We start from the raw sequence: 16768 nt of genomic DNA, 5'->3' as shown, positions 1-16768 counted from the left end.
CTTAAAAACTGCAGCGATTCGCTTAAAAACTGCAACAAGAAAGGTCATCTATGGAGCAAAACTCACTTAACTACTCAGCAACGGGAATTTCTGGGCTCAGTTGTGGTCATAAGTTGAGGACTACTTGTAGCCTTTTACCCCCTTGAGCAGCCTCTTTCTATCACGGGGTTGACTTTGCTCCACGTTGTAACAAAGCAACCTTGTGTGGCTGCTGAGGGACATAATCCATGCAGTAGGGCCCTCCTAAGAAGGGGCCACATTCCACATGATATTGAAATTCAAGGCGTCCATGATCACAGTAACACACCTCAATACGACTTTTCCCAGACATGGGAGTTCGGTCACAGGACCCCAGCAGATCATCATCGTACTTGTTGTCTTCATCCCAGACTTGTATTCGGAGCCGGCTGGCTTCTCCCAAGCCCTGGACCTTCCCCAGATCCAAATGGGCCATCCATACTGGGTTGTTATTATTCCACACAGTTGATGTCCGGCTCTCAACCCCATTGAAGAATACCTTGACGAAAGCATCCGTGCTTGTGAAGTAGTCTCCCCAGAGATCATAGGCACGTCGAATCGTCACGGTTAGCTTGCTCTGGCCTCGCTCCCGGGCACAGCACATGGAGTTAGTGGTGCCATCACTGGGACATATGCAGGAGCAGGGATCTCGGACGCTGCGTTGGGAGCCGGGAGGACAAGGCTGGGTGCAGTTCCTCCAAACGGCCCTTTGTCTGATGTACTCGCTCACCGCCTGCTGCAAACTGTTTCGCTTTGGGTGATCCTTAGGCAGCAAGCTATGGATAGGCTTCAGGGAGTAAGAGAGAAGCGCAGGCATAGATTTGAGGCTTTCCATCCACTGCTTAAACATTTCAGAGTTCTGTTCGTTTGAAAAGAGCAAGTCAGTGTGTTGGTCCCCTCCGACTACCTCAGTATGTCTCTCATCGTAGGTCTGGTGGAAGCTTCCTTTAAAACTCTTCTTCTTCTTCAGCTCTTCACATGCCTTGTAGGCCGCACTGAGGCTCCCTTGGCCACCTCCGATGTTGGCCGAGGCCTCCAGGCTTAGGCAGTCCTTGACTTCATCAGCAGAAACGCCTTCCAAAGCTGTCTCACAGACCCGCAAGGCTGTCACATCCCTCAAGCGGCCCCCCAAGTGCAGATGATCGATGAAATGGGTCCCGTAGATGCTGATGAACTGCTGATATTCCGGAACGGAGTTGGGACGGTACTTGTCAGGGAGATTGTGAACGTAGCGCTTGAAATATCTGGAGGGAATGTATTGGTTGATACGGAAGCTGCAAAGGAAACAGAAGACCACACAGGTAGGGTAACAGAGCTGGCGGGCCTTCAGATCAAATCATAAAGGAGTGGTTTGGTATAAAAGGGTAGGAATCTTGCAAAATTGTGAGTAACTAAATCAGGGTTTCTCAACGGGATAACTTTTCAGATGTCTGGACTTCAACTCCCGGAAATCCCCAGCCAGCAAACTGCCTAGGAAATTCTGGGAGTTGTAGTTCCAGAGATCTTAAAGTTGCTTAGATTGACATTAATTTAGGTAACAAGATGTTTCCCATAGCTATTATCAACAGCTGAATTGCCTAGAAAGGTGATTCAGTTTCTAGAGGATTTTTCTAACAACCAGAGAAGGACATGTCCTCCATGAATTTGTTAAGTCCTTAAAATGGGGGAACTCTCACATCTTGTCCTTCTCAACTTTTCATATGACCCGGCAGTGTGCAGCAGCTGCCAAAAAAGCCAACACAGTTCTAAGATGCATAAACAGAGGGATAGAATCAAGATCATGTGACATGTTAATACCACTTTATAATGCTTTGCTAAGGCCGCACTTGGAATACTGAGTCCAGTTTTGGTCGCCACGATGTAGAAAAGATGTGGATCAGGGGTGGGTTTCAACCGGTTCGCGGCGGTCCCTGCTAACCAGTTGGTCGCCGAACCCGGAAGTAAGTAACTTCCGGGAACGGCGAAGCCCCCCCCCCCCACGCCCGCGCACGCCTGCGCACCCGCGCCCACTCCTTACCCGGTTTTGATTTATTCTGCGCTTCCACGCATGCGCAGGACGCATACAGCGCCTGCGCGATCCTTCAGGAGCAGCTGGAGCATCGCACAGACGCTAGTACACATGTGTGCGCCGCGCATGTACATGTGCGTGAGGACGCCGCCGGCCTCGTTCCAACCGAACTGGTTGGAACGGGGCAGGAAACCCACCCCTGATGTGGATACTCTAAAAAGAGTACAGAGAAGAGCAACAAAGATGATTAGGGGACTGGAGACTAAAACATATAAAGAATGGTTGCTGGATTTGGGTATATCTAGTTTAATGAAAAGAAGGACTAGGGAAGACATGATAGCAGTGTTCCAAAGAAGAGGGAGTCAGGCTATTCTCCAAAGCACCTGAAAGCGGGGAAAAGAAGCAATGGATGGAAACTAATCAAGAAGAGAAGTAACTTAGAACTCTGACAGTTTGAACAATTAATCAGTGGAACAACTTGCCTCCAGAAGTTGTGAATGCTCCAACACAAGACGTTTTTAAGAAGATGTTGGATAACCATTTGTCTGAAGTGTCGCGTAGGGCACAGGTGGATTCTGGCAGTCACTACTGCCGGTTTGTTTATGGGTGCTTTGTGCGCGCTGCGCGTGCATGCGCAAAGCAATAAAATTTACTCTGTGCATGCATAGAAGCAAAAAACAAGATGATGGTGCCTACTGCGACACCGGCAAAATTGGTTTCGTAGCGTGGCAGGCCTGGGCCCCTCCTGGTTCTACAGGTACTGTAGGTTCAGCCAAACCGATTCGAACCTGTAAGAACCCACCACTGGTGTAGGGTTTCCTGCCTAAGCAAGAACTTGGACTAGAAGGCCTCCAAGGTCCCTTCCAACCCTGTTATTCTATTCTATTCAACTCCTTATATTGGTTTTGTTCAGTTTGTATAGATCAGTGGTTCCCAAACTTGGCAACTTTAAGATGTGGACTTCAACTCCCAGAATTCTCCAGCCAGCAGAGCTGGCTGGAGAATTCTGAGAGTTGAAGTCCACAAGTCTTAAAGTTGCCAAGTTTGGGAACCACTGGTATAGATAAATATCTTCTTTCTGTGTGTCATCATATATTATTCAACTATCGATCACTTAGATAGCCCAGCTATATTATCAGGAGTGGATATCTTCACATGAAGGTCACCTCTTTTGAGATTTTATTCCAATTTGTCAGAATTAGAACTGCTTGGCAACCTGGCCCAGAAGTAAGGAGGCAAAGGTATTGATCAATAAGGAGGACGACCCATGTTTTGATCCAACTTCAACAATGGAAATCCAGTGAGTGACTTTGAGCCAGTCCCCCCTCTCTCAGCTGTCCCAACCGCACAAAAATAGGTCTTGTACCACCTTAAATATGAGCGCAAGGGACGCAGTGGCTCACGGACTAAGACGCTGAGCTTGTCGATCAGAAAGGTCGGCAGTTCGGGGGTTCGAATCCCTAGCACCGCGTAACGGAGTGAACCTCCGTTACTTGTCCCAGCTTCTGCCAACCTAGCAGTTTGAAAGCCTGTAAAAATGCAAGTAGAAAAAATAGGAACCAACTTTGGAGGGAAGGTAACAGCGTTCTGTGTGCCTTCAGCGTTTAGTCATGCCGGCCAAATGACCACAGAGAAATCTTTGGACAGTGCTGGCTCTTTGGCTTTGAAACGGAGATGAGCACTGCCCCCTAGAGTCAGGAACGACTAGCACATATTTGCGAGGGGAACCTTTATGTTTACCTTAAATATGAGCACGTATCAAATAAAAAATACCAGTGTTACGTGCTATCAGGAGATTGTGAGGGATCCGAATTCCAATGAATTCAGGCACGATCCATCAAGAAACCTAATTTGAACCAAGTTCAATGGTCATCCAGGTAAAGGTGTCTGAAAGTTGAGTCAAGGCAACTGGATTTATTTTCTTGTTATTTTGAGACCTTTTGCTGCTCATCCAAGCAACTTAATTAGTTAGAGCAGTGGTTCCCAAACTTCGCAACTTTAAGACTTGTGGACTTCAACTCCCAGAATTCTCCAGCCAGCTCTGCTCTACAGAATTCTGGGAGTTGAAGTCCACAAGTCTTAAAGTTGCGAAGTTTGGGAACACTGAGTTAGAGAGAGCTAGTTAGGGAGACTAACAAGAGAATGCCATGACTTCAGAAAACTTAACCTGGGACTTGACAGGAAGTTCTTCAGCTGGACAGATGTGGGGGGGGGGGCTCTCAAGAGCCTCACATGAACCATGTCTGACAAACCAATTCCATGGTCCGTTTGAACCAGAAACACCCCCCGGTAAGGGGGGGGGGCGAAGAGGACAGCATCTCATCAGACCCAGGGGGAGGCAACAGATCCCTCGCAGGTCAGAGATTTGTCTTTTGAATTGGAGTCGGGGTGACAGCCTATAAATATGGCTGACAAAATGCTGAACTTCTTTTCAAAGCAAACGGAACAGGAGGGTTGGAAGAGATGAAAGGCTGGTAAGATAATTTACCTAACCCACAGCCATAAATCAAACCTGGAAAAGTCAAAGAAATCTTGAGAACATAAATAATATTGATGGTCAGATTGGAGACTTTTCAAGAAAGAAAGAAAGAAAAGAAAGAAAAGAAAGAAAGAAGGAAGGAAGGAAGGAAGGAAGAAAGGAAGAAAGAAAGAAAGAAAGAAAGAAAGAAAGAAAGAAAGAAAGAAAGAAAGAAAGAAAGAAAGATAAAATGGAGGGTTAAAACACCAGCCCCCAAAAAGTTATTTACTCAAAACAATTTTGGACAGAAAGGAGAAAGCAGAGAAATGATAAATCCACTCAAATATAAACTTTAAACTTGGTTTTGGATTTGAAAAGAAACCAAACACTTTGAAAGATTTATTCTGCTTGAACTTCTTCCAATTGATAAATCTTAACTCAAAAAAAAGACGAAGAAGAAGCATTTCTTCTTACTGAAAACTGATAACCTAACTTTGACTGTGCGGAAGTTTTAATTAACCAATTGCCATAAATCAGAACTTTGAAAAGTAGGACTCTTCCGGTTTGAATTTAAAGTGGTCCAGAATCTTGAAATAAGATTTGTATAGCTAACTGCAATTTTGGATCTGGACATTAAGGTAGAACAAAAGACTAAGATGGCCACAATCGTTTTCCCCCACAGCAATTGAAGCAGATAAACTTAAGATGGAACAGAACTCTGAAATAAGAACTGCATAACTGTATAATTAACTGTAATTTTGGAACTAGATATCATGGAAAACTGGGGATTTGAAGAACTATGTGAAATTTTTAAAAATATACATAAATCAGTAAAATCAAGCCTAATTAGAATTTTGAATCCAGAGAAGCAGATAGCTATAGAAGAACTCAAAGAAGAAGTGAGGGGGGGGGGGCAAGGGATAGAAGCAGAGGGAAATAAAAAGCAGACAAAAAACTCCTTTGGTCCCAGCAATGGTATAGAGAAAATTGTGAAAAGGGGAGGTGTCCCAGCAAAAGGGAAAGGAAAGCTGACAAAAGTGGTCTTGGAGGCTGTTAGTGGCATAGGGAAAATTGAAGCAGGAGGTTATGCCCCAACAAAGAGGAATATAAATTATTCTTTTGGTCACCTGGGGGAATTTGAAGGGAGTGGATGTGTCAAAATAAAGAAAAGGGAGAAGAGAAGTGGGACAAAAAACTTACCAGGAAAAAACCAGATAATTAGAAACTACCATATGGGAAAATATAAAGTTAAGAAAAGGGCTTTATTCCTAAATATAATAATAAAATGGAGAGAGTAATTAGTTGAACGAAATAATGGAAAGATAACTAAATAAAAGTTAAAATATATGGAATATGGATAAATATGAAACTGATATGGGGAGCTCGTAAAGCAGAAGTTTGTGATTTACCTTTTTAACATGATAATAAAATTGAGTTGCAAATTGAGTGAATATGACAATAGAAGGACAACTAAACATGTGTCAAAATCTATGAAACATGGACATGTATAGAACCTTTAAGATGATGAACAAAGTGAGATGTTTACCGCTTGTTACTTTATATAATACATTAAGGGAAGTGTAATGAATACTGAAGAGCAAAAATTGTCATCTAGAGATAATTAAGAGTAATCAAATCCAAGGTATAGAAAAATGGAAGGGAACATGAAATATACCTACAATAGGAAACTATTGTGATAAAAAGACAGAATCACAAATTGGGGGCATGTAAGGATGTACAACTATATAAAGATAATGATGAAAATAGCTAGGAATTGTAACCAGGACTACAGCTCAACTAAAATTAGGTTCCGGGGGGAGGTTTAAAGCACAATGACTATATATGTATACTTTTCTGTTATACCACTTTTTTTACTAAAAAGGAGTAGAAAAATTAAATATGTATATTGAAAAATAATTATAAATACCATCAACATAAAAGGGAGCTCGCTCAGAAGCTGAAATACACCAAGTAAATGAGATTAAGAATGGGAAGTAGAGGAGAAAGGGAAGGGAAGAAGAGAGGGATAGGGGAGAAGACAGGAGGGGGGAAAAAGAGGGGAGAAATGGGGAATGGAAAGGAGAGGGAGGAGAAGGAGAGAGGAAGGGGAAGTAGAGAAGAAAAGGGTGACAGAGGGAAGAAAGGAGGTAGGGAGGGGGAGGAGAAAGGGAGAAGAAAGTGATGGATAAGGTACAAATATGGTGTATGGAGAGCAGAAGAGCCAATAATTGGTTTTTGGGAGTTGTAGGTAAGATGAATTGATGTAATCATTTAATAATATAATATGATGTTGGTTATGTAATAGTATGCATGTGATTAGATGTTATGAAAATGGAAAAATAAAAAACTTTAATAAAAAAAACCTGAATGATTGAGAGTCTTTATTGACATATTGCAATTGCCATGACTCAAACTTCGGATATATTTGAACCAATTCACACATGTTCCTTTTCCCTGCTTTCTCTTTTAGTCTTTTTCACCTTTTGTACTGAAGGTGTACAGGTAGTCCTCGACTTACAACAGTTTATTTAGTGACCATTCAAAGTTACAGCGGTACTGAAAAAATGACTTATGGCCATTTTTCACACTTAAGACTGTTGCCGCTTTCCCATGGGGATGTAATTTACATTAGGATGCTTGGCAACTGACTCACATTTACGGCGCTTGCAGTATCCTATGGTCATGTGATCCCCTTTTGCAACCTTCTGACAAGCAAAGTTAATGAGGAAACCAGATTCACTTAACAACCATGTTACTAATTTAACAACTGCAGTGATCCACTTAACAAATGTGGCAAGAAAAGTCGTAAAATGAGGATTATACATAATTGAAAATAGTGATTTACAAATATAAATAGTTGGTAAAAAAAATTATATTGTAAAAATATTCAGAATGGGATAAGTGATTATATAAAGGTATATTGTTATTAAGCAGACAATCAAGAATGTAAGGGAATTAGGTTTATTGAAAAGAAAGAAATATTAATTGTAATTGAATATATGTTGTACAATGAAAGTGAGGTATCTAGTTATATTAGACGGAAAATCTGTGATTGTATATATAATTGAGAATATGGATGCAAAAATACTTGTAACCAAATGACATGCTGCATGTAATGGATGAGAAATTTTTTATGTTTTTTTTTTATGTTTAAAATTTTTAAAGAATTGCAAAAAAAAAAAGTCGTAAAATGGGGCGAAATTCATTTAACTAATTTTTCAGTCTGCAACATAAATTTTGGGCTCAGTTGTGGTCAGAAGTTGAGGATTACCTATATTACTTTTTAAGGCTGCCCTGGAAATCGGTGCTGTAGGAAAAGCAGCATAATTATTTTTTCAATAAATAAATGGAAGCCAGCATTACAATGGGACACTGCAGTTGGGAGGGAGGAAAATACTGTTGACTCAGTCTTTCACCTCTGATGGAAATCATGACTCATTTCCATCTGGTGGTGGGACTACGGGTAAGCAAATTACGTTATTAATTAATACTAATAACCATCCAGGACTTAGTAGGTGGAAACATCTAGCTGACTCATGCCTGGTTAATACAGTTAGTCCTTGACCTATGACCACAGTTGAGCTCAAAATTTCTGTTGTTAAGTGAGACATTTGCTAAGTGAGTTTTGCCCCGGTTGTTAAGTGAATCACTGCAGTTGATAATTATTATCCCAGTTGTTAAGTGAATTGAACTTCCCCATTGATTTTACTTGTCAAAGGTCGCAAAAGGTGATCATATGAGCCCAGGACACAGAAACGGTCATAAATATTGTTGCCAAGCGTCCAAATTTTGATCATATAATCATGGAGATACTACAAAGGTCATAACTATGAAAGTCAGTTATAAGTCACATCTTTCAGTGCCGTTGTAACTTTGAACAGTCACTAAATGACCTGTTATAAGTCGAGGACTTATAACAGTTGGATAGGAATTTCAGAACTGCTGGTTGGATTAAGGCAATGTTTTTCAAACTTGGCAACTTCAAGATGCTTGGACTTCAACTTCAAGAATTCCTCAGCCAACATGGCCTGCTGGGAAATTCTGAAAGTTGAAGTTCATTTAAGTGAGATGATTACTTTTCATAATTACAACTACAGCATTCTCACAGGCACTTGATCAAAACTCGGACCCTTGGCAACTGATTCATATTTATGACCGTTCCTGTGCCCCCCGGGCTCATATGATCGCCTTTTGCAACCTTCCAACAAGCCAAGTCAATGAGGAAACCAGATTCACTTAAACAAGTGATACTAATTTAACAACTGAAGGGATTCACTTACCGGCTGTGGAAGGAAAGGTCGTAAAATGAGTCAAAACTTACTTAACCACTGTCTCACTTAGCAACATAAATTTGGGGGTCAGTCGTGGTCGGAAGTCGAGAACTACCTGTTACCTATCAGGCAAGAAATCTAGACTTACACACTTCCTTTATACCACACTTAGAATACTGCATCCAGTTTTGGCCATACTTGGAATACTGCATCCAGTTTTGGCCATACTTGGAATACTGCATCCAGTTTTGGCCACACTTGGAATATTGCATCCAGTTTTGGTCGCCATGATGTAAAAAAGATGTGGAGACCAGAATGTAAGAAAAAGTGCAGAGAAGAACAACAAAGATGATTAGGGGACTTGAGGCTAAAACATATGAAGAACGGTTGCAGGAACTGGGTATGTCTACTTTAATGAAAAGAAGGACTAGGGGAGACATGATGGCAGTGTTCCAATATCTCAGGGGTTGCCACAAAGAAGAGGGAGTCAAGCTATTCTCCAAAGCACCCGAGGGTAGGACAAGAAGCAATGGGTGGAAACTAATCAAGGAGGGAAGCAACTTAGAACTGAGGAGAAATTTCCTGACAGTTAAAACAATTAATCAGTGGAACAGAAATTGCCTCCAGAGGTTGTGAATGCTCCAACACTGGAAGTCTTTAAGAAGATGTTGGATAGCCATTTGTCTGAAACGGTGTAGGGTTTTCTGTCTAGGGGGTTGGACTAGAAGACCTCAAAGGTCTCAATTCTTTTATTCCATTCTATTCTATTCCTCATAAGTTGCCCTCAAAACATTTGCCATACAAATGGATGATTGTAGTAAAGCCCTTGAGGATTTCCCAGCCATTATCCCTCACCCAGGCTTCCCTTCACCTGTAATAAGAGCAGGAGACCTCATGAGTTGTAAAAGTGTACTTGTCTTGGTGATTCTTCTGCATGGTGAAGTCCGCCACCGCGGAGTGACTTCCAGCCAATTCCACCTGTACCTTTGCCTCAGGTTTCGGCTGCACATCGAGTCCAACTTTCCAGTCATTCTGCACATCAGATGCTGCGGCATGAAGCATATCAATGGCCGAGTTTTGTATGGAAGTGTGAACTTTCTTCTGACAAGTCGATTTGGCTGTCCAGTCAATGGCCACCAAGGGAAGCCTCTGAAGAGGGCTGTCCTGCAGGAAAGGGTTACGGCACAGGGTGCAAGTGCCATCAGCTTTCTGCCACTGGCTCAGATCCAACACCTTGGACTTCTTCTCCAGCGTGGTGATGTCAAAGCCTTGTCCAGCCAAGCTGTAGCCAGGCACAAAGCCCCTTTCCTCATCACATTCATCAGCTGTGCTGACATGGCAATAGGGAGAGACGCCGATCAAGAAAAGAAGGAGGAAGAGAAGCTGTAGGGTGAAGTCACCCAAGATGGACTTGGCTCTCAGCATGGTTGATGATCCTACATGGGAAAGAAGAACAGACTGTGAATTCCAGAAGCTTCATTAAAAATGAGATTTCAAAGTGGAGCAGCATCCATCAGCTATAACATTGGGTGAAAAAGACATGTAATTAGTTTAAATATCCCCCCACCTCTCTCCGCCCCATACATGGTGTGAAGTGCCCACTGTTTTCAAAAGGGCCAGAGGAGCTCTTAATAATTATTAGGCATTTAAAGCAGGAGTTCCCAATCTTAGCCACTTTAAGACCTGTGGAGTTCAACTTCTAGAATTCCCCAGCCAGGAATTGAAGTCCATGCATCTTAAAATGGCCAAGTTTCAGAACTCCTAGTCTAAGCATCTAATTTCAACCAAATGCAACCAGAACAAAACATTTAAGTTCAGTCTAAATCAGTGAACTTCTCAATTTTGTCAGCTTTAAGAGATGTGGACTTCCACTCCCAGAATCTGTAAGTACTATGGGAATCCCAGAACCCCGCTACTATGAATCGCACAGTACTACAGTACTATGCTGTACTCCCAGCATAGTACAGAAAATGGTCTACTACAACATCTTACCTGTCAATGACTTCTTCAGCTTCAACCTCAATAATACTCAGGCAAACAATTGATACAAACTCAAGGTAAACTGCTCCAAACTCGATTGCAGAAAATACGACTTCAGCAACAGAGTGGTCAACGCCTGGAATGCTCTACCTGACTCCGTTGTTACAGCCTCAAACCCTCACAGCTTTAACCTTCAACTGTCTACTGTGGGACTCACCCCATTCCTAAGAGGTCCATAAAGGGGGCGTGCATAAGTGCACCAGTGTGCCTTTCGTCCCTACCTTACTGTCCCCATTTATTTGTAGTCATTTCCTTTGTTCGTGTCCATGTTTATATCTATTATTTTGTACATGTTTGACAAACTAAATAAAATAAATAAATACATAAATTCCTCAGCCAGCATGCAGTTGCTTCCTCACAACCACTTTTCAAACCAGGTACATCCAGTAGTTTTAAATCTGAACTTTGCACCTTTGGAAAAATTGCATATCAAGCCCGTAAGAGAGAAGACCCAGAGAATTCAAAACCTCTGGAAATGAAATCACTAAACTAAGGATACTCGGATACTCACACAAAGGAAATCTCAGCTACTGAGTCAATCATAACATTATGGAATGTAAGGATTTGAGTGGATCTTGGAGATCAATTTTCTCAACCTCAGCTGCTTTGAAATATCTGGACTTCAACTCCCAGAATTACTTAGGCAGCATTGTAGAAAGAAAAAACTTGCCCGGTTCCAAGCCAAAAGAAAGACACTGGAAATAAAATGGAGGCTGGCTGTTTGCAAAGAAGGTCTCTGTTTATTTGGATGCCAGAAACTCCAGTGACAACAGCAATGTTTCTGTGGTGGCTGACAAAATGGCGGAGTGAGTGGACGGATCTTTATAGGATTCTGGTGTTTTGTGATTGAGATGCTTCAGGGGGTTGTGCAATGCAGTGAGCCTTGGGTCTTTTGCTATTCCTGTGGTGGTGGGTTAATCCTATTATGTTCTAAATGTCATGTCCTGTCCTTAGAATTTGGGTGGGGGAATGTAAATTCTTAATCCCATCAGCTCCAGCCTTCCTTTTGTGGGATCTGTGGTTGAAGGCATTTTGTTTATGAACAGGCTGGCCTGGATTTCTTAATGGGCACAAAATGACCCTCTCTAATGACTTCCGTAGCCTGTTTGAGGCTACGGGGATGCTTTCTGCCTTTGTTAAGATTTTTCTCCCTTGGGGAAATATAATATTCTGCCTCTTTTAATATTCCCCAAAATATTTCATTCTCTAGGAGGGGAGCAGGGGGCTTCCCCCAGCATGCTAATGAAGTGAAGTCTACAGATTCAAAAAGAGTTGAGTTTGGGAAATAATGATCTAGCCCAGGGGTCTCCAAACTTTGCTGATTTAAGACTTGTGGACTTCAACTGCCAGAATTCCACAGCCAACCATGCGGAACTTGTGGACTTCAACTGCCAGAATTCCCCAGCCAACCATGTAGAAGTCACAAGTTTTAAAGTTGCCAAGTTTAGATACCCCTAAAGTCTAACCTCCTGCTCAGTGTAGGAATCTTCTATTACAGTAATTCTAACAGATCCACTCTCCATTTAAGCATGCTGAAAAAGTTAGAGCTTCAAGCTGTTTTTAGCAGTCTTTCTGCTACTAGAACACACAAGCTTTTCTGTTCCACATTCAGTGTGTCAGCCAGAGCAAAAACCTTGGCAGGGGACGCCCCATTTTTATTCTCCTTTTAAAGTATTATTGATATCCAAGATATCCGAAGTTTTATACACCAATTTTATTTGCACATTCTTTGCCTGCATAGTTTTTGCCCATAAAACCTGGGGGGGCATCCCATCATACCCACACACGGGTCATCTCCCACCTTTAAAATTCTTTTTAAAACATAAAAGAAGCCGTATACAATGCATGGGGTAAACTGAACAACTAGTTATGCTCGTAAGCACAATTAAAGGGAAGAATAAGTACCTGCTGTAAAACTTCAGCCCATTAAAGATGAAGTGATCCATACTGATCTTGACATACTTATTATTTTAAGATAAATATTGCCTTTTATGCAAGACCTCTTTGTGGCACGTCTAGGATTTCCTCCTATTTTTCTCCACAACAGCCCTGCCAGATAAGCTAGGCTAAAAGAAAATAATTGGTCCCCTGTTATCCAGGTTTAGGATCCATGGTTGAAGATGGACTAGAACATTCTTCCTAATCTAGCATCTTAACCAGCATGGCAGGTCTCAATGTGGCTGGGAAAGAAGACCTATTTTTACATGCAGATTGGCAGATAGAATAGGGTTTTTTTTTCCACATCAGGAGTGCCAAGAAATCACCCCAAAATTTCTTCAAATCAACCTGTTGTTTAAGGCAGTGTTTTTCAACCACTGTGCCGCGGCACACTAGTGTGCCGTGACATAGTGTAAAGTGTGCCGTGGGATAATTACTTTATATATAGTCAATATAGGCACAGAGTTAAAAATTTTTTAACATTTTCTAATGGTGGTGTGCCTCGTGATTTTTTTCATGAAAAAAGTGTGCCTTTGCACAAAAAGGGTTGAAAAACACTGGTTTAAGGCACAGCTTCAGAAAGCTAGCAAAAGAATTCAGCCCCTCAGCCGAGAGTGGATGTTTGCTAAAAACCATCCTGATTCCCAAACTGGTTTCTGCCCATCTCAATTCGAGCAAAATATTAGAATAAATCAACAGTTCTGCTGATTGCAATGTTACTTCCATACTCCCCCCCCCATTCTAAATAGGAATTTAAGCATAAATATCTCTTCATAAATACATACCTTAGCAGTAGAAGGAGAAACACATGTACACACACCCTCTGAAATCTATCTGGCCGTGACAGGATATCACAGTCAAGAAAACTGAAAAAGAAACTCAGATTTTCTATGACACATGGTTGAAAGATGATAAGCCGAGTGGGGAATATGACTATGAGGTTTGTACACAACCTCCCCAGGGCGACAACAAAATTCACACCTCAGCTTGCCTTTTGCCCACCAATGAACTTGTTTATTCATTTTTTACTCCAAAGAAATGAGTTTACACATTGTTCCCTCACATGTTTGTTATCTTCACCACAAGAAAGGCTGAAAGAAAAAGGTTTTAGGTGGGGATGTGGTGGAGGGGGGGGGGCGTTGAAACCTGGTCTGGGAACAAGTTTCGTTTCTTGCTTGTCCTGAGTCACCATGTACAAACCTGTTTCAAAAAGATAACCTAAACCAAAAGCAGAGTTGTTTGCAGGATATCCTGGAAACAACACTTACATGTAAATTTTAAAATAAAGCTGAGACACATTAATATGTAATTGAAGTTCTGACAAAATAAGTAATTGGAATCACTTTTATTAATATAAGTAATGAGCTCATTTGCAATATCAAAAAAAAGTGCAATTTTGAAAATTTTGTGAGGCCCTGCAGATTGCAAGACCTTAACTGTAGTTTATTTAATTTATGGCTAAATCCACAACTGGTCACAGCATCTGGAAGGAATGATACCTATTAATCCTTTAAATAGAATTTGCCCAGGATTAATCTCTGTGTCCTTAGGGTCGCCTGAGTAGTGCTCCTGGTTCCTGTAATGTGTAATTTTTCCTCTGGAAGTCTGTTCCTACTCCCACACCATTCAAAGGGTGTTCCATCCCAAATTGTGTAGCTAAAAGTTTGTAGAGATTCTTAGTCATCCAGGTCATGGTTGTCCCAAAAGTGGTTTTTCAGGAGGGAACTGGATTTTCTTATTTGTTTGTTTTTTGAAGACGTTTTGCTTCTCTGTCTGTCTGTATATCTCTATCTCTATCTCTCTCTCTCTCTCTCTCTGTCTCTCTCTCTCTCTATCTCTATCTATCTATCTATCTATCTATCTATCTATCTATCTATCTCTATCTATCTATCTATCTATATCTATATCTATATCTATATCTATATCTATATCTATATCTATATCTATATCTATATCTATATCTATATCTATATCTATATCTATATCTATATCTATATCTATATCTATATCTATATCTATATCTATATCTATATCTATATCTATCTATCTATCGATCTATCGATCGATAGATAGATAGATAGATAGATAGATAGATAGATAGATAGATAGATAGATAGATATAGATATAGATATGTTATATTTGTGCTGATAAATAAATAAAGGGAGACTAGTATAGATCTATTTCAAGCTATTTAGCTCTCATCAGCTAGCCATACCCTTACTGGGAATCGAGCCTGTGCTGTATTGCCATATATATATATATATATGTATGTATGTATGTATGCATTCATGCATTATGTATGTATGTATATGTATATATGTGTGCTTATATATGGCAACATTTTGGCGAGGTCAAATCACCATTTTCGGGAAATGAGATGCAAATGTTGCTCTCATCAGAAAAGAGGACTTTGGACCACTGAGCAACAGACCAGGTCTGTTTTTCTTTAACCCGAGTAAGATGCTTCTCACCTTCTTTGTTGTTCAGGAGTGACTTGACAAGAGGAATACAACATTTGAAGCCCATGTCCAGGATCTGTGTGTGGTTACTCTTGATGCACTGACTCCAGCCTCAGTCCGCTCCTTGTGAAAGTCCCCAAGACTTTTGAATGACCTTTTCCTAACAATCCTCTCCAGGCTGCGGTCATCCCTGCTGCTTGTGCACCGTTTTCATCCACACTTTTCCCTTCCACATAACTTTCTATTACTGTATATACTCGAGTATAAGCCTAGTTTTTCAGCCCACTTTTTGGGCTGAAAAAAGCCGCCTCGGCTTATACTCGAGTCAGTGAAAAGTTTGCCCAAAATGGAGGAGAAAAAGGGGCGGGGCCATGCCGCTGGGTGACACTCGTGAATGGCCCAGTGCCCCTGTGAGTTTCCCCTCCCTCTGTGTCAGTTTGCCGCGCAGCGCGCACCGCACCATCCCCCCTCCTCACGTTCTAATGTAATGCAGGGCTGTCTTACGATTCCCCTTCCTCCCCCTCCTGCCGCTCTGCAACGATGTCCCACCTCCTCCTTGTTATGGCAAGCAGCCACATAGCGATGTCCCACCTCCTCTGGTACAGTGATCCAATGATAGGAATCACTGTGCCGTGTGTCATAGGAGGCGGGACATCGCTCCCACGGCTGCACGGGACATCATCATCACAGCGGGACATCAGCATCATGAGGTGAGTGAAGTATTTCATTGAATACACCGCTAGTTTACTGTTTTTCTTTGAAATAAATATTCAAAAACATTATTGGTATCTATTTTTATTTTTGAAATTTACCGATAGCTGCTGCATTTCCCACCCTAGGCTTATACTCGAGTCAATAACTTTTCCAGTTTTTTGTGGTAAAATTAGGTGCCTCGGCTTATATTCGGGTCGGCCTATACTCGAGTATATACGGTAATGTGCTTTGATACAGCAATTTTGAAACATCCAACTTCTTTTGCAATTACCCTTTGAGGCTTTCCCTCCTTATGGAGGGTGTCAATGATGGTTCTATGCACAACTGTCAGATCAGCAGTCTTTCCCATGATTGTGATTCCTACTGAACCAGACTGAGAGACCATTTAAAGGCTCAGGAACCCGTAGCAGGTGTTATGGCTTAATAAGCTGCTTAAAGTGGGACACTTTGAACCTAGAATATTGCATCTTTTCACAATATTCTAATTTTCTGAGATTGTGGATTTGGGGTTTTCATGAGCTGTAAGCCATAATCATCACAATTATGACAAATCACAGCTTGAACTATCTTGCTTTGCATGTAATGAGTCTTATCTCATATATTAATCTCACCTTTTAAGTTGCATTACTGAAATGAACTTTTGCACGATATTCTAACTTTTCGAGTTTCCCCTGTATGAGCATATCCTACCATGATTTTAAAATCAATTTCCCAGATAAATTTAGACTCAGTTATTGAAGAACAAAATATGAACATTAGGTGTGATTCTGAGATGTAAAATCTTGTCAAGCTTTACACAAAGTGGAAGATTTTAGTACTGTAAATACTTGTGGGAAGAGCAACATAATTCATACTTCCAGC

The 16768-nt window shown here is 41.2% G+C and overlaps 1 protein-coding gene across 1 annotated transcript; it reads right to left on the bottom strand.

Annotated features, from left to right (window-relative positions):
* On the bottom strand, positions 1–13569 carry LOC106551428 (perforin-1-like). Its single transcript, XM_087711996.1, has 3 exons — positions 13519–13569; positions 9627–10191; positions 1–1292 (listed from the first exon to the last, which is right to left on the bottom strand). Exons 2-3 carry the CDS (start codon positions 10178–10180, stop codon positions 161–163), a joined length of 1686 nt encoding a protein of 561 aa, XP_087568122.1. The 5' UTR covers positions 10181–10191; positions 13519–13569; the 3' UTR covers positions 1–160.
* Positions 13570–16768: the final 3199 nt, after the last annotated feature.

Source organism: Thamnophis sirtalis, unplaced genomic scaffold, assembly GCF_051295495.1.
Source record: "Thamnophis sirtalis isolate CommonGarterSnake01/CBP01778 unplaced genomic scaffold, rThaSir2_p1.2 scaffold_4, whole genome shotgun sequence".
In the NCBI taxonomy this organism is placed as follows: Eukaryota; Metazoa; Chordata; class Lepidosauria; order Squamata; family Natricidae; genus Thamnophis; species Thamnophis sirtalis.
Note: the sequence above shows the minus strand (reverse complement) of the source record. Positions and strands in the feature narration are given on the sequence as shown.